The following is a 26,655-nucleotide window of genomic DNA, read 5'->3' as shown; positions in this document are numbered from 1 at the left end:
TGCAATTTTTTAAGAAACAATAGGTATCGACCTCCTGCTCCCAACCCCTCACTTCAGACCATCAGTAATCAAGCCCACAAAACCTTTGATGTGATTATCAAATTGGAATCATAAGAATGTAAAATGGACAAAGCAGCACAATTGTCCTCTATGTATGTGCAATGACATTTTCTAATAATACATGGCCAGCCTATTTCTGAATTGGGACAAAATTCATAGTGTCAGATTTTCTACATTCTGACCCCAATCAGAAAATGCTGCAAATTCGGTAATTATCCCAATAATCTTGTTTTCTTTTTAACTTTCTGGGGCAGGGGTGTTTCTACAATACTGAAAGTGTGAACGCATTTCAGTAGAACAGCCCAAAGGCTCAGTAGCATTGCAACAAGAGTTTTTGGGGATACCTCTGATTCCTCATATGGAAAGTTTTGATTTTAACGTGGCTGTAAAAGAAACTGCCAAGCCTGGAAACTTACTACCATTCCATCCTCGCTGGCCTCAGTTGTCTCCCCATTCCTTAGCGCATCAGCTTTAAAATCCTTGTTCATGCTTTTAAATCCCCTTGGGGCATTCTTCGCATATCTGTCACACTTCAAAATGCACTTGATTGGCTTACATACCAAATACATGCAACAACTTACAAACGAACAATACTTTTATTTAAGTGTAAGAAAAGAAAGCCAGTTATCATATTGATAATCAACCATCCTGCCAAATAGAAGACCTGGGGATTTACAAGTAGCTTTCAATATAAAAGGAAATGTATACAGTAATTAATGTCTAATCAACTTCTGTCTAATTAGATCTCTGCTCTACTGAGAGTATGGGCCAGGCCAATGTTGGATGCATCTCCATCTCAGCAGGAGAAAGCTTTCCTCGATAGCTCTTTATGCTTATCAAAAAAGAACTTTTAACCCATACATTTACAAAAATGACGGGCAGGAAAAGACCAGCTGGTCCATCAAGCCTGCCCAACACTCATGATGGTTGGAGCATCATGACCAGGTACTTCCTACCCCTCCACAGCCATCTAATCTCCTGGGAGAGCGAAGAAAAGCAAAGAACAACTCAAGCTCAATAAGGAGAAAAATACTGTGAAAAATTCCTCTCCAATCCCCCTCCCCCACCACCTCAGGCGATCAAAATACAACTGTTTAGTGCCTGCAGCTCGCTGGTCGAATTCAAATGAGCCCCAGGCCCCGAAATTGTAGCGCCGCTTCGCTATCAGAATGCGTAGCCGCCCTTCTCCGCTGGTCGACGTACTAAAAGTTAAAAATCTACCGGAATGTGTCTTAAAATGAGACGAGTCATTACACTAGCAATTAATATATTAGCATGGACAGAGGATTGGCTAACTAACAGAAAAGAGAGTCAGGATAAATGGTTCATTCTCTGGTTGGCAATTTATAATCTATATTAACGATTTGAAGAAGGGACCAAGTGTAATGTAGCCAAGTTTGCTGACGATACAAAGATGGGAGGAAAAGCAATGTGTGAGGAGGACACAAAAAATCTGCAAAAGGACATAGACAGGCTAAGTGAGTGGGCAAAAATTTGGCAGATGGAGTATAATGTTGGAAAGTGTGAGGTCATGCACTTTGGCAGAAAAAATCAAAGAGCAAGTTATTATTTAAATGGAGAAAGATTGCAAAGTGCTGCAGTACAGCGGGACCTGGAGGTACTTGTGCATGAAACACAAAAGGAGTATGCAGGTACAGCAAGTGATCAGGAAGGCCAATGGAATCTTGGCCTTTATTGCAAAGGAGATGGAGTATAAAAGCAGGGAAGTCTTGCTAAAGTTATATAGGGTGTTGGTGAGGCCACACCTGGAATACTGCATACAGTTTTGGTTTCCATATTTAGGAAAGGATATACTTGCTTTGGAGGCAGTTCAGAGAAAGTTCACTAGGTTGATTCCGGAGATGAGGGGGTTGACATATGAGGAAAGGTTGAGAAGGTTGGGCCTCTACTCATTGGAATTCAGAAGAATGAGAGGTGATCTAATCGAAATGTATAAGATTATGAGGGGGCTTGACAAGGTGGATGCAGAGAGGATGTTTCCACTGATAGGGGAAACTAGAAGTAGGGGGCATGATCTTAGAATAAGGGGCCACCCATTTAAACCTGAGATGAGGAGGAATTTCTTCTCTCAAAGGGTTGTAAATCTGTGGAATTCGCTGCCTCAGAGCGCTGTGGAAGCCGGGACATTGAATAAATTTAAGACCGAGCTAGACAGATTCTTAACCAATAAGGGATTAAGGGGTTATGGAGAGCGGGCAGCGAAGTGGAGCTGAGTCCATGATCAGATCAGCCATGATCGTATTAAATGACAGAGCAGGCTCGAGGGGCGGTATGGCCTACTCCTGCTCCTATTTCTTATGTTCTAATATTCTTAATGTGCTTCTGTCCATTATACAGGGTTCACCAGGCACTAGTGGTGCTGCTGGGTTTCCAGGCCCCCCTGGATCGACTGGCCCACAAGGGAACACTGGACCTCCTGGGATCAAAGGTCAAAGGGTAAGAGATTTATTTATTCAAATAATAATAAACAGATATGATATAATTTTGTTATTACCTGCTTTTTCTCGTGGGAAAAAATGAAGTAAAGAACATTAATATGTAAAATACAATTGGTGATGTTTCCTCTTTATTTTGTACCCATTCATGCTATATAAGAGGCAAACTAATCCCTGCATTCTGTGTATAGTCGTGTTTCTTGCATAGACCAACATGATTAATAGTACTACATTAATAGTACTACATTAATAGTACTACATTAACTGACAATAAACTGCAGCATGATGATCACACATAAATATAAAATCATTCCCTTCTTGAAGGTTCACCATCAGATTACCTTGGGATTTCTGCAAAGAAGGTCTGACTAAGCCACCCATAAAAAGAGATGGTGGTTAGAAGTAGTAAGCCCCTTCTTTATTTGCTTTGAAGATACAAAATGTTACCTCTGAGGTTTTATGAACAAATTAGGAATGCACTAGGTTCACCCAGAAATACAGAACCTCTAATGAGATATTTGGATTAATAATTAAGATCTTTATACACTGTAAAGTATATATATATATATATATACACATGCAATCAAATATGACAAATAAGACGCAATCAAACCCAATATGTATATCATACCTTGTTCAAATAGGAATTATAATCTGAAAACCTGGGGTGTGCATTATGTCCCATAGTTAACACTGTTTTCCTAGCTGCTTGTATAAAAGTCACAGATGAAGTACCAAATTCATTAGCCTGGAGTTTCTGTTAAGTTTTGCTGTTTTTTCGGTGCAATTCACCCTAAATCGGCCAAACCAGTGAAAAGATTGAATAATTTCAAGCGCAAGTCACATTCAGTGTGAATCAAGTTTCCGCAATCTATTGCACTGGTTTAAAAAAACATCGTGCAAGAAACTGGCCCCGTCCACAAAACTGGCCACTTCCCAGGTCGAATTAATCACCATGGTGAGTTTTCGCTAATTACGCCCGTTTGCAGGGCTGAGAGGAGGCTCTCAAAATTAAACTGGTTCTTTTGGTGCAAGGACACTAATTGGCACCTTTAAAAAGCTTCTAAATATATATATTTTTTGAATTTACTCAGAAACTGACTAATGTACCAATATAACTAGAAAATGGTTCTCTATAGTTTTTAAAGTAATTTTCAGTTATTTAAAATCGGGTTACTTACAGGTTGATAGTGGGATGGAGCATTGCAGCAAGGAAGATCGAGAAGAGCATTGGTACGATGATGCCCAAACCTCTTCTCAATCTTCCTTGCTGCCATGCTCCACCTCACAGTTGACAAGCTCCCCATTGGAGTGGAACTAAACTACAGAACCAGTGGGAACCTGTTCAACCTTCGTCGTCTCCAGGCCAGGCCCAAGACAACCCCGACCTCTGTCATCGAGCTACAGTACGCGGACAACGCCTGCGTCTGCGCACATACAGAGTCTGAACTCCAGGACATAGTCGATGTATTTGCTGAGGCGTACGAAAGAATGGGCCTTACACTAAACATTCATAAGACAAAGGTCCTCCACTAGCCTGTCCTCGCCACACAGCACTGCCCCTTAGTCATCAAGATCCACGGTGCGGCCCTGGACAATGTGGACCATTTTCCATACCTCAGGAGCCTCTTATCAACAAGAGCAGACATTGACGACGAGATCCAACACCGCCTCCAATGCGCCAGTACAGCCTTTGGCCGCCTGAGGAAAAAAGTGTTTGAAGACTAGGCCCTCAAATTTGCCACCAAGCTCATGGTCTACAAGGCTGTAGTAATACCCATCCTCCTGTATGGCTCAGAGACATGGACCATGTATAGTAGACACCTCAAGTCGCTGGAGAAATACCACCAATGATGTCCCTGCAAGATCCTACAAATCCCCTTGGAGGACAGACGCACCAGCATTAACATCCTTGACCAGGCCAACATCCCCAGCATTGAAGCACTGACCACACTTGATCAGCTCCGCTGGGCAGGCCACATTGTTCGCATGCCAGACACAAGACTCCCAAAGCAAGTGCTCTACTCGGAACTCCTTCATGGCAAGTGAGTCCCAGGTGTGCAGAGAAAACGTTTCAAGGCCACCCTCAAAGCCTCCTTGATAAAGTGTAACATCCCCACCAGCACCTGGGAATCCCTAGCCCAAGACCGCCCAAAGTGGAGGAAGAGCATCCGGAAGGGCGCTGAACACCTCGAGTCTCGTCGCCGAGAGCATGCAGAAATTAAGCGCAGAAAGCGGAAGGAGCGTGCGACAAACCAGACTCCTCACCCACCCTTTCCTTCAACCACTGTCTGCCGCACCTGTTGCAGAGACTGTAATTTCCATATTGGACTGCATTTTTAGAGTGGAAGCAAGTCTTCCTCGATTTCGAGGGACTGCCTATGATGATGATGACTCACAGGTGGTGGACTAGACACTGATTAAAAAAGCTTTTGCTTATAAACCCATTTTCAGCTGTATTAATAAAACTGTAGCAAGCTACCACTTTTACATATAGCAAGGAATATTTTTGAAGCAAATTTAAGAAAAAAAATTACATTCCAAAATGCTGCCAGATTACACTGCTTCATGGTAGAATTTACGTGCAGCGATATGCAAATAGTTTGAGCGGAAATTTGAGGAAAAAAAACACTTGCCGATTGTGCCCAAAGCGGAAATTCTATCCCAATATTGGTTTAAATTGTTAATACAGAATTGTCAACTGACAAACTTTCTGGGGTTTCCTTGGTGACCGATCACCAATAGGATTGAAGTAAAATCCATTTTTATAGGTTCATGTCAAATATTTCCTGCCGGCATTTCAACTTGTTTTTGTTTATTAAACTGTTTCTTTACAAATTTAACATCTTAGCAAAACCATGAGTGAAAATGGCTTTAAAAACTAAACAAATAATATAGAGCACAAAAGAGAAATAGAAAATTGTTCCTTTCATGCTGACTGTCCCAGTCAAGTCTTTACTGCACCTAGGCAACGTAGAATAAAATGATGTCTGTGGCAGATGTAAACTATTTCTTACTGCACATGTAGGAAGTTCAATAAATGAAAATTTGCTTTTAAAACTCCTGACAAGTTGAATTTGATAGCTTCCTTTTTGTTGTCCTAAAGCAGGACCTTGTAGATAGCTTGATACTCTATTAAAAATATAGGAGGCGAAATTGCTGCCCCGTTTAGGGACGGCAACATCTGCGAGGTAGGTGTTTCTGTACCAGGCGGCAAAGTCCCACCCGTGGCCTATATTCGGGTTACTGCACCCGAGAGCAAGTGGAGCGCAAAATATCATGCTGCATTTGCTCTGTGGGGTGCTAGCGGGGTGGAAGAGATCGAATATCAGAATTTCGCGAGAGTCGTTAGCGGCGCTTCGTCCATGCGAAAAGTCATTTGCGCCCAATTAGCGCCTCCGGGAGGTGCAAATGCTGTACTAACGGGATTTGCAAATGCCCCGAATTTCTCCCCCTTAGTGACATTTAAATAAAGGTGACTTACCCTTATTCAACTTTAACCCTATTTCACTAAGGTCTTAACTATCTCATAACTCAACAGCTGACAGGCAATGTACCATCCTTGCAAACTTCTGTCAATGCTCTCTTTCATTGATACTGCGAGTACACAATTGTATCTCAGTAACAATTCCTCCATTAGCTTTTCGCTCAGCTCTGATTGGAAACTAAGCATAGACTGAGCTTCCCATCCCTGAAGCTTTGCTTTGATACTCCACTGCTGTTTGATGCCCTGCTGCACTAAAGAATCACAGAATCTTACAGCATAGAAGGAGACCTTTTGCCCCATCATGCTTGTGTTGACTCTCTGAAAGAGCTAATCACTAATCTCATTTGCTTGTCCTGTCCCATTCCTTTTCAAATATTTATCTATTTTGCTCCACAACTGTTTCTGACTAGGTCTACCATGTCCTAAAAAATATTAGTCTTAAATAACAATTCTCCTTCATTATTTTTGGTGATGTTCTTAAAGTTCTTAAAGTTTTGCTCTCTAGTTGCTGACTCACCAACCAACAGAAACAATTTTTACCTATTTACTTTTAGCAAAACCCTTCATAATTTCAAAACCATAAATATGCTTTTATGATAATGTTTGTAATTCATTAATTCAAGATCACATCATTAATGAAGAAATGATTTGTGAAATCCAGTTAGCGACTAATTGTTTCTAATGACAGCTTGGTATATGATTGTAATATTGTTTTTTTCTTCCAGGGAGAACCAGGCCAATTAGGCTACAAGGGAGAAAGCGGATCTAAGGGCGAGCCAGTAAGTTCCACTGTCTTTCAATATAAAACAATAACAAAAAATATCGGCTTTAGTGCTTAGCGTTTTTGTTGTAGAAGGGGCAAGGGATATTAAAAAAATAAGTGAGAAAATGAGGAAGAACAGTTTTTAATATTTTATTCACATCTCTTTATTCCCCTTTCCTTCAGCCACCTGTGAAACCTATTGTTATCTGATCTACATTTCAAAAATGGAGTCAGGATTGAGAACTTTGTATCTGAATGCACAAATTATTCACAACAAAATTGGAGAGCGAGAAGCATTAATTAATTATGGTGGGATGTGATATCATTGCTCTAATGGAGATTTGGCTTAAATATGGACACGACCGGGAACTAGATATTCCTGGTTGTAACAGTTTCAGGAGAGGAAAAGGTGTGGATGGAATGGTATTCTATCATCATTAGTACAAAAGAGTAATATCATCCTTCACAACAAGTTTTGCTGGTAGACCTTTAGAGCCAGGAACACTATCAGTGCCTGATTGACCTGGGGATCAATGTGATCTTTACCACCAGGATTATCAGGGACACCAAAAGGATTTGGAACTGAGAAGAAAAAATAAGTAAATGAAAGATGCTGCCAACAAACTTGTGTTATATTTTTGTACTACATAGAAATTACAACAGGTCATTTGGCCCAACCAGTCCATGTTGGTGTTCATCCTTCACATAAGCAGTAGTCCTAATCCCACATGTTTTCTCTGTTCCCACATCACTTTATTCCACCTTCCTATCAAACCTATTGTTAAATGTTGACTTGCTTCATGGCTTAGTAGGAGTCAGAAGGTGATGGGTTCAAGTTCCACTCCAGGAACTTGAGCATATAAATCAAGTTGTGCAGTGCTGAGGAAGTGCTGCACTGTTAGAGGTGCCGTCTTTCGGATGAGACATTAAACCGAGACCCCGTCTGCTCTCAAGTGGACGTAAAAGATCCCTTGGCACGATTTTGAAGAAGAGCAGGGAAGTTATTGGCCTGGTGTCCTGGCCAATATTTATCCCTGAATTAACATAACAAAAAAACAGATTATCTGATCATTATCAGATTGCTGTTTGTGGAAGTTTGCTGTGCGCAAGTTGGCTGCTGTGTTTCCCACATTACAACAGTGACTACATTCCAGAAATATTTCATTGGCTGTAAAACACTTTGAGACATCTGTGGTCATGAAAGGCAAATCTGTCTTTTTCTTTCTTTCTTTCTTTCTTTCTTTCTTTCTTTCTTTCTTTCTTTCTTTCTTTCTTTCTTTCTTTCTTTCTTTCTTTCTTTCTTTCTTTCTTTCTTTCTTTCTTTCTTTCTTTCTTTCTTTCTTTCTTTCTTTCTTTCTTTCTTTCTTTCTTTCTTTCTTTCTTTCTTTCTTTCTTTCTTTCTTTCTTTCTTTCTTTCTTTCTTTCTTTCTTTCTTTCTTTCTTTCTTTCTTTCTTTCTTTCTTTCTTTCTTTCTTTCTTTCTTTCTTTCTTTCTTTCTTTCTTTCTTTCTTTCTTTCTTTCTTTCTTTCTTTCTTTCTTTCTTTCTTTCTTTCTTTCTTTCTTTCTTTCTTTCTTTCTTTCTTTCTTTCTTTCTTTCTTTCTTTCTTTCTTTTCTTTTCTTTTCTTTTCTTTTCTTTTCTTTTCTTTTCTTTTCTTTTCTTTTCTTTTCTTTTCTTTTCTTTTCTTTTCTTTTCTTTTCTTTTCTTTTCTTTTCTTTTCTTTCATTCACTAACTCTGGTATTGCATTCCACGGTATCACAATCTGTTGATTAAAAAATACTTCTCCTGGAATCTGTTCTAAAACCCTTACATTTAATCTTATATCTATGTCCCATTGTTATAGACCCCTTAGCCACTGGAAACAGTCTTTTTCTGTTCATTTTGTCAATTTAAAATTGGGATTAAGAGAGCGAGAAGAGAGGTTGGGAAAAATTTCATTTGGAGTGGATTGTTGAAGTATGGAATGCTTTGCTAAAACGAGTGGTTGACACAGAGATTATTGCTTCATTTGAGGAGAAATTGCATAAATATTTAAAGCAAAGAAAGATGCAAGGTTTTGGAGAGAATCATAGAGCACAGAAGGAGGCTATTTTGCTCATCATGCCTGTGCTGACTCTCAGAAAGAACTATCATAGCCCTGCAAATTTTCCCTTTTTAGGTAGAGTTCCATTTCCCTTTTGAAAGCGACTATTGAATCTGCTTCCACCACCCTTTCAGGCAGTGCATTCCAGATCACAAAAACTCAGTGAGTAAAAAAAATCTGTGTCTGTGTCCTCTGGTTACCAACCCTCCTGCCAGTGGAAACAATGTCTCCCTATCTACTGTAACAAAACAAACACTTCTATTAAATCAACCCCTAACCTTCTATGCTCTAAGGAGCACAATCCCAACTTCTCTAGTCTCTTCACATAACTGAAACCCCTCATCTCTGGTATCATTTTAGTAAATCTCCTCCCTCCAAGGCCTTGATGTCCTTTCTGCAATGTGGTGCCCATACTTGGACAAAATGCTGTAGCTGAAGTCTAACTGGTGATTTATAGAGATTCATTCTTGCTTTTTTACTTTATGGCTTTATTTATAAAGCCAAGGATCCTGCATTGTGTTTTAATAGCTTTGTCAACTTGTTCTGCCACATTCAAAGATTTGTGTACATACACCCCCAGTTCTCTCTGTTCTTGCACTCCCTTTATAATTGCACCATTTAGTTAATACTGCCCCTCGTAATTTTTCCTTCCAAAATACATCACTTCGCACTTCTCTGCATTAAATTTAATCTGCCATGTGTCTGCCCATTTCACCAGTCTGGGATGTTGCCCATTTCACCAGTCTGGGATGTTCTTTTCAATTACTCATTTTAAATCACTTCAATATCCTAAGAAATAATAAGACTTCAAAGCATTTTCCCAAATCGAATAACATATGAATACACTTCAAAAGCAGTACACGGTCTGTGAAATGTGAATTATTACTTTGTTTAGAAAGATTCAAAAGAAATGGTGTGTGCTTGTTCAGGTTTGTTCAGTTGCAGGTAATCATATTACACATCTTATCTATTGTTCTTCTTTGATTCATTTAGGGTCCACCTGGTCCACAGGGAGCTTTTGGTCCAATGGGTGAAGAAGGCAAGAGAGGACTCCGTGGTGACCCTGGCTCCATTGGTGTTGTTGGTTCAGTCGGAGAAAGAGTAAGAACATGATGTGAATTACATTTACAATCAAAATGTGACTGTAAAATCTTAGTAATTGTTAAAAATTCCAGTTTGAACAGATGTTAAAAATAATTATAATCTAACTTGGTTGTAACTTTTCAACGTGTATTTTTATTGTATAGTATTGAAAGAAATGGTTCTTAAGGCGGCATATCAACAATTAGTAGACAGCATAACGGAAGCAAGCAATGTGTTTCACATAGTTATCTCAGAGGGATCGCAGTAGAGATGCTGCATTTGGCCTTTGTGGCCCTGAGTTAGGCAACAATGAAAATCAGCTGGGATTCCTTCTCCAGATTGTTATCAGTGCCCACTGGAAAATGCACTTGTGGGCATTGCTGAGGACAGAATCAGGATCAACTGTGATGCTCCCCAAAACTGAAAAGTTTGTACAAAGTCACACATTATCCATGTTTGCCAATGAATAGCTGCTTGACATGTTACCAAAGAGCAGCTAGTGCCTATGGATCTGAGCTTGTGTGAAAATTAGCAGGGTAATGACATAATTTATTTTATGCTTTGGACATTTACATTTAGAATATATATTTTTGTTGTAATTAGGGTTCCCCCGGTAATCGTGGTTTCCCAGGACAAGATGGGCTACCTGGTCCAAAAGTAAGTAGATATTTTCAACACTAAACAATTAAAGGTTTATAAGAAAGCTGGTATGTATTTTGAAAACTCTTAAAAAGGACCTCCAATCAACATTAATGAAGAATATGCATTTTATGTCATCAGGGTGCTCAAGGACAGCGTGGTATAACGGGTCCTTCAGGTCCAAAGGGATCGCTAGGTGACCCTGGCCGCCTTGGTGATCGTGGTCTCCCAGGAGCAAGGGTAAGAACATTTACTAGGATTTGACTAGTAACAGTATGTTGGTGCCTCAGTCACATTACCAGTAATCGTAGGGAAATGTGCAGCATTTACTCAAACTAATGGCTGGTAACTTGGGTTATATACCCAGCTTATCAAAGGCCAATCCAATAGTAGAGATGTAAATCATGAAAATTACAAAATATGAAATGCAAATTTTGGATTGGTTTGTAAATCTGCTGGAATCATTTCACTCATCCTTCATTATTCTATTGTAAATTCACTAGATTGATATTAACACAAGAATTGAAAATGTAAGTCTGTTTGTTTTGTTTAAAATTACAGTTCAACCTCCTGGCATTTATTTTTTTATTTGTCTTGTGTTTTGTATTTTTCTTGGTACTCTATGACATAGCATTCAAACACATGTTTGCGGAGGTTTGAGAATCATTGATACAATTCATTTTCTTCTGACAACTGTCTTTATTATACATCTTCTTTATGACTAAATTCGCCCGAAATGGGGAACACCAACCGATGTGTAAGGATTTTGCCCGCCCCATGACAATCCAGAGAAATTTAGGTCTTTGGATTTTTTTTGGAGCGGGGCAGAAGTGGTGTCAGCATCGGGGTGGAAGTGTGAGTGGGTCAGAGCGACCGTCGCTCCGGTCATCAGCGCCGCACTGATGATGTCAGCACGATGTGGATGTGCTTCACACTGACGCGTCACAATGTCCCTCCCCCTCAGATCTCTGCAACCACTTCAGTGGCAAACACTGGGCCACCAGGGAGGTTTTCAGCATGGGCCAGCGGCCTGAACCTGTGGCTGCCCTTGTCAGGCCGACTTGGCAGTTGTCCGACAACTAAAATAAAATGCGGCCAAGGGCGGACGCGCCTCTAAGCCACATGAATGTTCCCGCTGGGAAAAGCTGTCAGTGGCACCGACCGGCGGCCAATCCGCTTCCGTGGGGCAATTTCCCGCGGGGCAGAAATGGGATCACCGCCAGTCAGTAATGGGTCGACGGGGCGGCACCATGGACGGAACGGTGACATTCTCCGCTGGGAAAATCCACGAGGGCAATTTTACCGATCTGTGGCCGCCGCTTTTAGGCGGCCACGGCTCTTATAGAAAGGGGCAAATTTGGCACCTGAATATCTGCGAAAATGCAGTTTAATATTTGTGATATTACTGGGGCGAGCTAATACTTGGAGATTTTTAAACACTGGGCTAGAAGCAAAGTCATATGTTCAAAATATGTTCAAATAACTATTGCTTGGAGGCAGGTCCTGTAAGTTTCTTTCAGCCTGTTCAGTGGCTTTCACTTAGCGAGCTACAACTGCACTGTATATAGGTCAAAATTGATTAAAGAAAGGAATTCAAAGCAACAGCACAGAAAATCAGATGGATAAGAACAAATGAATGCTGATACAGTATAGTGCCAAGTCTTTATTATTAGGAACTTCTGAGAATTTGAAAATTAACTTTTGCCTGTTCGTTTTATTAAGTAATGAGTTTTATTAACCACCTCGCAATGGTGCAGTCACTGAAACCAGAGAGAAAACTTTATAATAATGACATTCTGCGCTATTGTTATTTTTGGACTCGAAGCAATGGCTTTTATTGCCAAACGAGTTACACATTTACAGGATTCAGCTGCATCTTGTTACATTGTTTTCTGTGAGTATTTTAATAGTAAACTTTAACCAATAAACTGATGTAATAAGTTTTCATTAAAATTCTAGGGTCTCACAGGAAACTCGGGAGTCACGGGTGCAGAAGGCAAACCTGGAGCTACGGTGTGTATTCAAATTGGAATATAATTTCAAAAGGAATGGTGATCAAATAGAATATCATCAGGTTTTATTTTTGTTTTATTTTATTTGTCTCATTACATGCTGTTATATTCGCCTGTAATATTTCCTGAGTGAAGATTTCGTCCCAATGTCCTGCCCAACATTTCTCCCTCAACAAGTACCATGAAGAACAGATATTTACGGTTTGTGGGACCTTGAGTACCAATTTGCTGCTGTGTTTGTCGACGTAACAACAGTGACCTGTGCAATGAAAAGTAATTAATTAGGTGTAAAGCACTTTTGACAAGTCTTGAGGAACAAATCTCATCTCACCAATTGTTTGATAAGGCATTGTATAAAAGCAAGTTTTTTCTTTCTGTACAGTGCCTTACAATGTTTTGCGTTTTTAGATTCTACAATTGCTAACTAAATTGACAAAAATTACATTTCAACAACATTAAGAAAATTATACAATAAAAACTGAAAAAAATTAAAAATTTCTAACTTGCTAAATTAACAGCATTTTGGGGTTCAGATTCATTCATGCTTACTGCTTAACCAGGACATCCCTATGGGGTAGGTTCTGCAATAAGTATCGAAAGGAAAAAGAGAAAGGTGAAAATTTTAGAATAATAAGTGTTTCCAGTTCAGTGAACATCTGCTCCATAGTGAATACACATTCATGTTCAGATAGCATAGTCAGTACACCACAGTATTGTTCCTTTCTTTCTTATGAAAAGACTACCTGGTATTATGGTGGGTGCTCTTTGACCCAGTTAAAGATTCTTTAATGAGATAGTCCTCTCAATAACCAACAGTACCTAGAGGAAACTGAAAATACACACTTTCTATGTACCTACTGCTTTGATAATCAAACTTTTAGACAACTCTTATTTTAGAACTAGAACCTGAAGTTTCAGTGTACTATTAAGTAAAAGCACTTCGAGTACACTGCAAAGTTGGGTAAATGGAGTTGAGATACAGTTCAGCCATGAAATAATTGAATGGTGGAAAAGGCTCAATGGGCTGAATAGCCTGCTCCTATTACTATGTTCCAAGCTCCAATAAAGTATACTAAATAAGACCAAAATGAGTAGGATATATAGCTATTTCCACCTGCATTACTACAAGGTACAAATGCTTAATACTGTTAGCCGATACATATATAACAACATCCTCGCGTCATCGTCCCAACCCTCTTCTCAATCTTCCTCACTGCCATGCTCCAGCTCACAGTCAACAAGCTCCCCACTGGAGTGGAATTAAACTAAAGAACCAGTGGGAAGCTGTTCAACCTTCGCCGTCTCCAGCCCAGGTCCAAAACCACCCCAACCTCTGTCATCGAGCTACAGTACGCCGACGACGCCTACGTCTGCGCACATTCAGAGGCTGAACTCCAGGATATAGTCGACGTATTTTCTGAGGCGTATGAAAGCATGGCCTTACGCTAAACATTCATAAGACAAAGGTCCTCCACCAGCCTCGCCACACAGCACTGCCCCCAAGTCATCAAGATCCATGGTGCAGCCCTGGACAATGTGGACCATTTCCCATACCTTGGGAGCCTTTTATCAACAAAAGCAGACATTGATGAGGAGATTCAACACCACCTCCACTGTGCCAGCGCAGCCTTCGGCCGCCTGAGGAAAAGAGTGTTCTAAGACCAGGCCCTCAAATCTACCACCAAGCTCATGATCTACAGGGCTATAGTAATACCCACCCTCCTGTATGGCTCAGACAACATGGACAATGTACAGTAGACACCTCAAGTCCCTGGAGAAATACCATCAACGATGCCTTCGCAAGATCCCACAAATCCCCTGGGAGGACAGATGCACCAACATTAGTGTCCTCATCCAGGCCAACATCCCAGCATTGAAGCACTGACCACACTTGATCAGCTCTGCTGGGCAGACCACATTGACCACATACCAGACACGAGACTTCCAAAGCAAGCGCTCTACTCGGAACTCATTCATGGCAAACGAGCCAAAGGTGGACAGAGGAAATGTTACAAGGACACCCTCAAAGCCTCCCTGATAAAGTGCAACATCCCCACCGACACCTGGGAGTCCCTGGACAAACACCGCCCTAAGTGGAGGAAATGCATCCGGGAGGGCGCTGAGCGCCTTGAGTCTCATCGCCAAGTGCATACAGAAAACAAGCACAGGCAGCGGAAAGAACGTGTGGCAAACCAGTCCCACCCACACCTTCCATCAATGACTGTCTGTCCCACCTGTGACAGAGACTGTGGTTCTCGTATTGGACTGTTCAGCTACCTGAGGACTCATTCTAAGAGTGGAAACAAGTCTTCCTCGATTCCGAGGGACTGCCTATGATGATGATGAACAACAACTTTTATTTATATAGTAGAAAAATAACAATCATTCTGCGTTGCCAAACAAGCCTCCAGAGTAAAGAATAATGGGGGAAGAGTTACTTTGGTCATTATCTACAGCATCATTGTAAATGCATCCCTGAAATGGTTATTACTTCTCGCAAGTGCAAACAAAAAAAGCATTTTTAGATTTCAATATAAATACTGACCAGAGGGAATATTCATGAAGGTATTTATGATATTGTAACACAATGCAACCAGAGGCATTCTTCCCTTCATGAAGTTTATAAAACTTAATGCTTGTGGGTTTAAAACTGCTTGTCTTCAGTTTTGAATTTGAAAAGCAAAATAGATGCAATGTAATTGTTAAGTGTGTCATTGAAGAGGAGTAGGCCATATGACCCTTCGAGCCTGCTCCACCATTCAATAAGATCATGGTTGATCTGATCATGGACTCAGCTCGACTTCCCTGCCCACTCCCCATAACCCCATATCCCCTTATCGTTTAAGAAACTGTCTATTTCTGTCTTAAATTTATTCAATGTCCCAGCTTCCACAGCTCACTGAGGCAGCGAATTCCACAGATTTACAACCCTCTAAGAGAAAAATTTCTCATCTCAGTTTTAAATGGGCGGCCCCTTATTCTAAGATCATGCCCTCTAGTTCGAGTCTCCCCCATCAGTGGAAACATCCTCTCTGCATCCACCTTGTCAAGCCTCCTCATAATCTTATACATTTCGATAAGATCACCTCTCATTCTTCTGAATTCCAATGAGTAGAGGCCCAACCTACTCAACTTTTCCTCATAAGTCAATCCCCTCATCTCCGGAATCAACCTAGTGAACCTTCTCTGAACTGCCTCCAAAGCAAGTATAATCTTTCATGAATATGGAAACCAAAACTATTCCAGGTGTGGCCTCACCAACACCTTATATAACTGTAGCAAGACTTCCCTGCTTTTATACTCCATCCGCTTTGCAATAAAGACCAAGATACCATTGGCCTTCCTGATCACTTGCTGTACCTGCATACTATCCTTTTGTGTTTCATGCACAAGTACCCCCAGGTCCCGCTATACTGCGGCACTTTGCAATCTTTCTCCATTTAAATAATAACTTGCTCTTTCATTTTTTCTGACAAAGTGCATGACCTCACACTTTCCGACATTATACTCCATCTGCCAAATTTTTGCCCACTCACTTAGCCTGTCTATGTTCTTTTGCAGATGTTTTGTGTCCTCCTCACACATTGCTTTTCCTCCCATCTTTGTAGCATATTTGCTTTAAAAATGTATTGTTTACAATTCTGCAATAGTTCAAGCATTTCAACTGAAGGTCATTTAGATTTATGCTTCAAATAGCATGCATATCTCCAAATGAGAGTTTGAACCTAAATTAAGGTCCTCTCCTGTGGGAACCCTGAATATTTACCACTGTTCTGGTTATGCCAAGATGGATTAGAGTCAGTCTGAAAATGTGCAGATTTTGAAAAAAAAATCATTAATATAACAGAAAAGGACAGTAAACTATTGAACCTACCAAATTCCCTGAATTTTGGAGATGTCCCAGCGGACTGGAAAATCGCAAATGGAACACCCCTATTTAAGAAAGGAGGGAGACAAAAAGCAGGAAACTATAGACAAGTTAGCCGAACAGCTGTCATTGGTAAAATGCTGGAGTTCATCATTAAGGAAGTAATAGCAGGACATTTAGAAAATCATAATGCAGTCAAGCAGAGTCAGCATGGTTTTATGAAAGGGAAATAATTTTTGACAAATTTGCTGGAGTTCTTTGAGGGTGTAGCAAGCAGAGTGGATAAAGGGGAAACAGTTGATGATGTGTATTTGGATTTCCAAAAAGCATTTGATAAGGTGCCACAGAAAAGGTTATTGCACAAGATAAGAGCTTACGGGGTTAGGGGTAAATTATTTGCATGGATAGAGGATTGGCTAACAGAAAAGAGAGTCGGGAAAAATGGGACATTTTCAGGTTGGCAAACTGTAACTAGTGGGGTGCCACAGGGATCGGTGCTGGGTTCTCAACTATTTACAATCTATATTAATGACTTGGATGAAGGGACCGAGTGTAATGTAACCACATTTGCTGATGATACAAAGATAGGTAGGAAAGCAAGTTATAAGGAGGACACAAAAAATCTACAAAGGGATATAGATAGACTCAGTGAGTGGGCAAATATTTGGCAGATGGACTATAATGTGGGAAAATGTGAGGTTATCCACTTTGGTAGGAAGAATAAAAATGCAAATTATTATTTAAATGGGGAGCGATTACAAAATGCTGTAGGACAGATGGATCTGGGGGTTCTTGTACATGAAACGCAAAAGGTGAGCAAGGAGGTACAGCAAGTAACCAGGAAGACAAATGGAATATTGGCCTTTATTGCAAGAGGGATAGAGTATAAAAGTAGGGAAGTCCTGCTACAACTGTACAGGGTGGTGGTAATACCACACCTGGAGTACTGTGTAAAATTTTGGTCTCCTTATTTAAGGAAGCATATACTTGCATTGGAAGCAGTTCAGAGAAGGTTCACGAGGTTGATTCCTGAGATGAAGGGGTTGTCATATGAAGAAAGATTGGGCCTATACTCATTAGAGTTTTGAATAATGAGAGGTGATCTTATTGAAACATATAAGATTCTGAGGGGGCTTGACAGTGTAGATGCAGAGAGGATGTTTCCCCTCATGGGGGAATCTAGAACTAGGGGGCATAGTTTCAGAATAAGGGGTTGCCCATTTAAAACAGAAATGAGGAGGCATTTCTTCTCTCAGAATGTCATTAATCTTTGACATTCTCTACCCGAGAGAGTTGTGGAGACTGGGTCTTTGAATATATTTAAGGTGGTGATTAACAGATTTTTGAATGATAAGGGAGTCAAGGGTTATGGGGAGCAGGCGGGGAAGTGGAGCTGAGTCCAGGATCAGATCAGCCATGATCTTATTGAATGGCGGAGCAGGCTTGAGGGGCCAAATGGCCTACTCCTGCTCCAATTTCTTATGTTCTTATGAATCCTTAAAATTGAAACTGCCTTTTAGAAAAGATGGATTTTATTTTGGATTTCCTCAAAATATTTATTGCCACTCATAATTATCTGCCATATCAGGATTGGTCATCAAGTGTTTATAAGATTCTTTCACTGAAGGTTGAGACTGTTCTTTTGGGTAGTGTACACTCATCTTCATTCATAAAATCATAGAATATAGAAATTGCAGCATGGAAGGAGGTCACTTCAGTCCATCGTGTCCACGCCGGCTGACCAAGAGCGATCCAGCCTAATCCCAATTTCCAGCTCTTGGTCCGCAGCCCTGTAGGTTACGGCACTTTAAGTGCTCATCCAAATATTTTCTAAATGTAGTGAGGGTTTCTGCCTCCACCACCCTTTCACACAGTGAGTTCCAGACCCCCACTACCCTCTGGGTGAAGTAATTTCCCCTTATATCTCCTCTAACCCCCCCCCCGCCAATTACTTTAAATTTATGTCCCCTGGTTGGTGACCCCTCTGCCACGGGAAACAGGTCCTTCCGATCCACTCTATCCAAGCCCCTCATAATTTTATACACCTCTATCAGGTCTCCCCCCAGCCTCCTCTCTTCCAAAGAAAATAGACTCAGCATCTCCAATCTTTCCTGATAGCCAAAATTCTCCAGTCCAGGCTACATTCTTGTAAATCTCCTCTGCACCTTTTCCAGTTCAATCACATCTTGCCTATAATGTGCTGACCAGAACTGCACACAGTACTCCAGCTGCGGCCTAACCAGTGTTTTATATAGTTCAATCATAACCTCCTTGCTCTTGTTTTCCATGTCTCGACTAATAAAGGCAAGTGTTACATATGCCTTCTTTACCACCTTATCTCCCTGGCCTGCTACCTTTAGCAACCTGTAGACCTGCATTCCATGTCCCTTTTTTCCTCTACACTTTTCAGTGTCGTACCATTTAACGTTTATTCCCTTGTCTTGTTAGACCTCCCCAAATGCATTACCTCACACTTATCCAGATTGAATTCTGCCCATCTGACCAGTACATTGATATCCTCCTGCAATCTGCAGCTTTCTTCTTCATTATCAATCACACAGCCTATTTTAGTGTCACTTGCAAATTTCTTAATCATACTCCCAACATTCAAGTGCAAATCATTTATGTATACCACAAAAAGCAAGGGACCCAGCACTGAGCCCTGCAGAACCTCATTGGATACAGCCTTCCAGTTACAAAAATACCCATCAACCATTACCCTTTGCTTCCTGCCTCTGAGCCAATTTTGGTTCCGACTTGCCACTTTGTCCTGGATCTCATTGGGATCAAACAATAACTATTCTTGTAATTAAGCCACCTTTGTGCTATTTTAGGGTAAATGATTTTCAGTATTTTTAATGTAAAATTCTTATTGAAAATAAATATAAATGTCAAATCCTCATACTGTAAAAATAATCAAAGCTATTCATGAAAGTTGAATCCTCTGGGGCTTTCATATTCGAGCATTCATTATGATTCACATTCTGCATTTTGTTTTGCTGCACATATCAAAAAGACAAACACACCATTTTACTTCTACTCTCATGGTTTTATTTAGTAAATCATGAAGCCCTGTGATTACTCTTAAATGGACCAACATTCCTGTGTTTTGGGGCTTTATTTTTTTGAAGGTGACACTCAGCTTGTACCTGATCACATGCACTCAACAATTTTATTTGATTCTTTCTCGTGAGATGTCCAAGATTTGTTGTCACCCATCATTTACACAAATATATAGGTCATTTTATGTAACTGTTGAGACTTACATGATGAATGACTACCTAGTTACCATATTCCGGCATAAGTCACTGGTTTCAGTCCAAGAGGGAAGACAATAGTGCTTTCTCTGCTAAAAATGTATCCATCAGCTTCTAAAAAAATTATAATATCATCCACTTATACGATCTCTCTAGAGTAGTTAGTTAATTTTCCGGGCAACATACAAGTCTACAACTGACCTATTTGATGAAATATTTTTCCGAGAGATTTAGGTATGCTTGAACAAGAAACAGAGAAAGTTAGCATGCAGGAACAGCAAGTAATTAGGAAGGCAAATAACATGTTGGCCTTTATTGCAAGGGGGTTGGAGTACAAGAGTAAGGAGGTGTTGCTACAATTGTACAGAGCTTTGGTGAAACTACACTTGGAGCACTGTGCACTGCTTTGGTCTCCTTATCTAAGGAAGGATATACTTGCCTTAGAGGCGGTGCAATAAAGGTTTTCTAGATTGATCCCTAGATGAGAGCGTTGTCCTATGAAAAGAGATTGAGTAGATTTGGGTCCGTACTCTCTGAAGTTTAGACGATTGAGAAATGATCTCATTGAAACATATAAGATTCTGAGGGGGATTGACAGTATAGATTGAGTACAGGAGCAAGGATATCTGATTTGAGTACAGCAGCAAGGATGTCTTACTACAGTTGCACAGGTCCTTGATGAGACTGCACCTGGAGTATTGTGTGCAGTTTTGGTCTCCTTACCTAAGAAAATATATACTTGCCATAGAGGGTGTGCAGCGAAGGTTCACCAGACTGATTCCTGGGATGGCAGGACTGTCATATGAGGAGAGATTGGGTCGACCAGGCCTGTATTCACTAGAGTTTAGAAGAATGAGAGGGGATCTAATTGAAATGTATAAAATTCTGACTGAGTTGGATAGACTGGATGTGGGGAGGATGTTTCCCCTGGCTGGGAAGTCTAGAACAAGGGGTCACAGTCTCAGGATACGGGGTAGGAAATTTAGGACCGAGATGAGGAGAAATTTTTGCACTCAGAGGGTGGTGAACGTGTGGAATTCTTTACCACAGAAGGCTGTGGAGGCCAAGTCACTGAATATATTGAAGAGGGAGATAGATTCATAGGGCCCAAGTTTCGGGCCGCGCCTAGAACGGCGCAGCCCCGACCTGGACGCCCGTTTCTCGTGCCACAAAGCGGGCCTAAAAAAAACTTACCTATTCTCCGGCTCCCTGCTGGTCCTCTAGAGTCGGGCGCGGCGCAGCACAAGCTGTAGGGGGCGGAGCCAGGTTCCTGAGCTGAAAACAGTGCCGGGACATCTGCACATGCGCGCTACAGTGGGCATGTGCAGTAGCTCCAGGCGCCCAAAAGTGTGATGGTGGAGCCCGAAGCACGCAGACCCTAGCCCTGGCCGAATGGCCTCACTGGGGCTGCGTGCATAAGGCTCCTCCCACGCCCAGCTCCTGCTTCCTCCCGACCCGACTCGACTCCCGCTCCCCCCCCCCCCCCCCGCTCCCCTCCCCCCGACCCGAACTGATCTCCCTCCCACCACCCCCCCGACCCGACCCGCGCTACCGACCGCCCCCCCGCCCCCCGCCCCCCGCCCCCTGCCCCCCCCCAGACCGGACCCGACCCAACCTGACCTCCCTCCCCCCGCCCCCGACACGAACCGACCCGACCCGACCCGAACTCCCTCTGCCATCCCCCCCCCCACAACCCGACCCGACCCGACCCGACCCGCGCTCCCTCCCTCCCCGCTCCCCCCTACCCGAATCAACCCGACCTCCCTCCTCCCCCCCCAGACCCGACCCGTGCTCCCGACCGCCCCCCCCCGCCCCTCCGGACTGGACCCAACCCGACCTGACCTGCGCTCCCGACCCCGACCCGCGCTCCCGAACCCGGACCCCGGACCCGACCCGACCCAACGCCACCTACCTGTAAATCTGGTGCTGGGGACGGGTCCTACCCGAAGTGTTGGACCCGGCCCGTTCAGCCTCCCTCCCCCTTCTCCTTTCACCCCTCCTTCTCCTTCCCCCCCTTCTCTTTTCCCCCCCTTCTCCTTTCCCCCCCTTCTCCTCTCCCCCCCTTTTCCTTCTCCTCTCCCCCTTCCCCTTCTCCTCTCCCCCTTCCCCTTCTCCTCTCCCCCCCTTCCCCTTCTCCTCTCCCCCCCTTCCCCTTCTCCTCTCCCCCCCTTCCCCTTCTCCTCTCCCCCCTTCCCCTTCTCCTCTTCCCCCCTTCCCCTTCTCCTCTCCCCCCTTCCACTTCTCCTCTCCCCCCTTCCCCTTCCCCTTCTCCTCCCCCCTTCTCCTTCTCCTCCCCCCTTCCCCCCTTCTCCCCTTCCCCTTCTCCCCTTCTCCCCTTCCCCTTCTCCCCCTCTTCCCCTTCTCCCCCCTCTTCCCCTTCTCCCCCCTCTTCCCCTTCTCCCCCCTCTTCCCCTTCTCCCCCCTCTTCCCCTTCTCCCCCCTCTTCCCCTTCTCCCCCCTCTTCCCCTTCTCCCCCCTTCCCCCCTTCCCCTCCTCCCCCCTTGCCCTTCTCCTCCCCCCCTTCTCTCCCCCCCACCTTCTCTCCCCCTTCTCTCCCTCCCCCTCTGCCTCCCTCCCTCCCCTCCCCCTGCCCCCTGCCCCCATCCTTCCCCTCCCTGCCCCCCCCTCCCCCTCCCTGTCAGAAACACAGACACTGACAGACAGAGAGTGAGAGACACAGACAGACAGACAGAGAGATAGAGACACTGACAGAGACACACTGGGGGGGGGGGGGCATCCCAGCACCCCAGCACGCTGTTGGAGGGCTCCCAGTGCTGCAGTCGTTAAGTAGAAAATGTTTTATTTATTGATTTAAAAAAAAATTATTATTTTTTTTTTTTTGATTGATTTATTCGTTGATTTATTGATGTTTTATCATTTATTATTGATGGTGGCTCTTTATTTGTAAAACTGAAGTGTTTAATGTTTGTAAACTTCCCTTTAAACCCCCCCCCCCTCACCATTCCCTGCGCCTGATTTGTAACCTACGCCTGATTTTCTAAAGTGTAGACAAGGTTTTTTCGAGCGTACAAAAATCTTCACTTACTCCATTCTAAGTTAGTTTGGAGTAAGTTTTCACTGCCGAAACTTTGAAAACAGGCGTAAGTGGCCAGACACGCCCCCTTTTGAAAAAAAATTCTGTTCCAAAGTGAAACTGTTCTAACTGACTAGAACTGGAGCAAACTAAATGCCGAGAATTTGAATTTCTAAGATACTCCGTTATACACCAGTTGCTCCAAAAAATCAGGAGCAACTGAGGCCGAAACTTGGTCCCTTCGAAACAAAAGGCATCAAAGGGTATGGGGAAAAAGCAGGAATATGGTGTTGAGATAGAGGATCAGCCATGATCATATCGAATGGCGGTGCAGGCTCGAAGGGCCAAATGGCCTACTACCGCTCCTATTTTCTATGTTTCTATGTTAGATGCTGAGAGCTTGTTTCCCCTGGCTAGAGACTCTAGAACTAACGGTCATAGTTTCAGGATAAGGGGTTGGACATTTAAGACTGAGATGGGGTTAAATTTATTCACTCAGAGGGTTGTGAATCTTTGGAATTCTCTGCACCAAAGGGCTATGGATTCTCAGTCATTGAGCATATTCAAGGCTGAGATAGATAGATTTTCAGACTCCAGAGGAATCAAGGGATATGGGGATCAGGTGGGAAAGTTGAGTTGAGGTTGAAGATCAGGCATGATCTTATTGAATGACAGAGCAGGCTTGAACGGCTATAAAGCCTAATCCTGCTCCTAATTCTTATGTTCTTATAAGAACATAAGGACATAAGAAATAGGAGCAGGAGAAGGCCATATGGCCTCTCAAGCCTGCTCCACCATTTAAAACGATAATGGCTGATCCGATCATGGACTCAGGTCTATTTCCCTGCCCATTCTCCATAACCCCTTATTCCCTTATTGTTTAAAAAACTGTCTATTTCTGTCTTAAATGTATTCAATGTCCCAGCTTCCACAGCTCTCTGATGCAACGAATTCCACAGATCCATAACCCGCTGAGAGAAGAAATTTCTCCTCATCTCAGTTTTAAATGGGCAGCTCCTTATTCTAAGATTATGCCCTCTAGTTCTGATCTCCCCTATCAGTGGAAACATCCTCTCTGCATCCATCTTGTCAAGCCCCCTCATAATCTTATGCATTTCGATATGATCCCCTCTCATTCTTCTGAATTCCAATGAGTAGAAGCCCAACCTACTCAACCTTTTCTCATAAGTCAACCCCCTCATCTCTGGAATCAACCTAGTGAACCTCTCTGAACTGCCTCCAAAGCAAGTATATCCTTTCGTAAATATTCCAGGTGTGGCCTCACCAATACCCTGCAACAATACAACTGTAGCAAGACTTCTCTGCTTTTATACTCCATCCCCTTTGCAATAAAGGCCAAGATTCCATTGGCCTTCCTGATCACTTGCTGTACCTATGTACTAACATTTTGTGTTTCATGCACAAGTACCCCCAGGTCCCGCTGTACTGCAGCACTTTGCAATCTTTCTCTATTTAAATAATAACTTGCTCTTTGATTTTTTTTTCTGCCAAAGTGCATGACCTTACACTTGCCAACATTATATTCCATCTGCCAAATTTTTGCCCACTCACTTAGCCTGTCTATGTCCTTTTGCAGATTTTGTGTGTTCTCCTCACACATTGCTTTTCCCCCCATCTTTGTATCGTCGGCAAACTTGGCTACGTTACACTCAGTCCCTTCCTCCAAGTCGTTAATATAAATTGTAAATAGTTGGGGTCCCAGCACTGATCCCTGCGGCACCCCACTGGTTACTGATTGCCAAACCGAGAACGAACCATTTATCCCTACTCTCTGTTTTCTGTTCTTATGTTCTTATCACATATATTGCAACAATAAACTGCCCTGAATTTGTGGGCGGAAGCATACCCCTGGAATACAACTCTGACCTGTGAAACATTTCTGAACTCATCTCCAGTCTCCAAAGCTACGAAGAGTTTGGGTTGTATACCTCCAGGCCTATGCCTATGTCCAGTCTCACGGATCCCAGAGATGCAGGCAGTTTGGAAGCACACCTGGGATCATGTGGGCCAGCTCTTCCAAAGTGGAAGGAAGATTCCACTGCAGTCCTTTCTGAACAGAATCCCCTAATGTCTTGCCATAGAATCCCCAAATAATTAAACAATTTAGACAATTCTATTAAACATAAATATTCTGTTTTTCAAAGTTAAGTAAAAGTCCCTTCATTACACCAAATACAATAAAAGTTAAATTTTTTGATAAATAATTTAACATTTTAATTTAGAAACATAGGCCCCAAGTTTCGACATGATTTGCTTCTGATTTTTAGGAGCAACTGGTGTATAACGGAGTATCTTAGAAATCGGAATTCTCGCCATTTAGTTTGCTCCAGTTCTAGTCATTTAGAACAGTTTCACTTTGGAACAGAATTTTTTTTTCAAAAGGGGGCGTGTCCGGTCACTTACGCCTGTTTTCAAAGTTTCGTCAGTGAAAACTTACTTCAAACTAACTTAGAATGGAGTAAGTGAAGATTTTTGTACGCTCAAAAAAACCTTGTCTACACTTTAGAAAATCAGGCGTAGGTTACAAATCAGGCTACAAATCAGGCGTAGGGAATGGGTGGGGGTGGTTTAAAGGGAAGTTTACAAACATTAAACACTTCAGTTTTACAAATAAAGAGCCATCATCAATAATAAATGATAAAAACATCAATAAATCAACCAATAAATCAATCAAAAAAAATTTATAAGAAATAATTTTTTTTTTAAATCAATAAATAAAACATTTTCTACTTACCGACTGCAGCACCGGGAGCCCTCCAACAGCGTGCTGGGATGCCCCCCCCCCCCCCCCCAGTGTGTCTCTGTCAGTGTCTCTATCTCTCTGTCTGTCTGTCTGTGTGTGTCTCTCATTCTCTGTCAGTGTCTGTGTTTCTGACAGCGAGGGGAGGGGGAGGAGGGGGTAGAGGGAGAGAGGGGGAGCAGAGGGAGAGAAGGGGAGGGATGGGGGAGGAGGGGGCGGGGGAGGGGGGAGGGGGAGAAGGGGGAGGAGGGGGAGGAGAAGGGGAGAGGGGGGAGGATGGGGAGAAGGAGGGGGGGAAAGGAGATGGGGGGGAAAGGAGAAGGGGGGGGAGGCTGGGGAAAGGAGAAGGGGGAGGGAGGCTGAATGGGCCGGGTCCGAGACTTTGGGCAGGGCCCAAGACTTCGGGCAGGGCCCGTCCCCAGCACCAGATTTACAGGTGGGTCGGGTCGGGGGGAGGGAGGTCAGGTCGGGTCCAGTCGGGGGGGGCGGGTGAAGCGGGAGTCGGGTCGGGTCCAATCCGAGGGGTCGGGTCGGGTCCGGTCCGAGGGCGGGGGTGAAGCGGTAGTCGGGTCGGTGTCGGGGTCAGGGTCGGGTCCGGTCCGGGGGGGGGGGGGGAAGCGGGAGTCGGGTCCGGTCCAGGGGCGGGGGAAGCGGGGGTCGGGTCGGGTCGGGAGGAAGCAGGAGCTGGGCGTGGGAGGAGCCTTATTCACGCAGCCCCAGTGAGGCCATTCGGCCAGGGCTAGGGGCTGCGTGCTTCGGCCCCTCCCACACAGTTTTGGGCGCCTGGAGCTACTGCACATGTGCACCCACTGTAGCGCGCATGTGCAGAGGTCCCGGCACTGTTTTCAGCGCAGGGACCTGGCTCCGCCCCCTACAGCTCCTGCTGTGATGCGCCGAGCTGCAAACGACCTGCAGGGAGCTGGAGAATCTGGAAGTTTTTTTTAGGCGCACTTTGTGGCGCAAAAAACGGGCGTCCAAGTTGGGACTGCGCCGTTCTAGGCGCGGCTCGAAACTTGGGCCCATAGAAACTTAGAAAATAGGTGCAGGAATAGGCCATTCAGCCCTTCGAGCCTGCATCGCCATTCAATGAACTCATGGTTGAACATGCAACTTCAGTACCCCATTCCTGCTTTCTCGCCATACCCCTTGATC

At 43.2% G+C, this 26,655-nt stretch overlaps 1 protein-coding gene across 4 annotated transcripts in view; it reads left to right on the top strand.

Moving 5' to 3' along the window:
* Positions 1-26,655, top strand: part of LOC139259907 (collagen alpha-2(V) chain-like) — a 516,763-nt gene that overhangs the window by 406,488 nt on the left and 83,620 nt on the right. For all 4 annotated transcript variants that reach the window (XM_070875841.1, XM_070875843.1, XM_070875842.1 and 1 more), the window contains 6 exons: positions 2,419-2,517; positions 6,729-6,782; positions 9,843-9,950; positions 10,536-10,589; positions 10,713-10,811; positions 12,531-12,584. In XM_070875841.1, coding sequence (XP_070731942.1) covers positions 2,419-2,517; positions 6,729-6,782; positions 9,843-9,950; positions 10,536-10,589; positions 10,713-10,811; positions 12,531-12,584 — 468 coding nt within the window. The remainder of the gene's footprint in view (positions 1-2,418; positions 2,518-6,728; positions 6,783-9,842; positions 9,951-10,535; positions 10,590-10,712; positions 10,812-12,530; positions 12,585-26,655) is intronic.

Source organism: Pristiophorus japonicus, chromosome 3 (assembly GCF_044704955.1).
Source record: "Pristiophorus japonicus isolate sPriJap1 chromosome 3, sPriJap1.hap1, whole genome shotgun sequence".
In the NCBI taxonomy this organism is placed as follows: Eukaryota; Metazoa; Chordata; class Chondrichthyes; family Pristiophoridae; genus Pristiophorus; species Pristiophorus japonicus.
The sequence above is the reverse complement of the archived record's forward strand: the minus strand, read 5'-3'. Positions and strand labels throughout refer to the sequence as shown.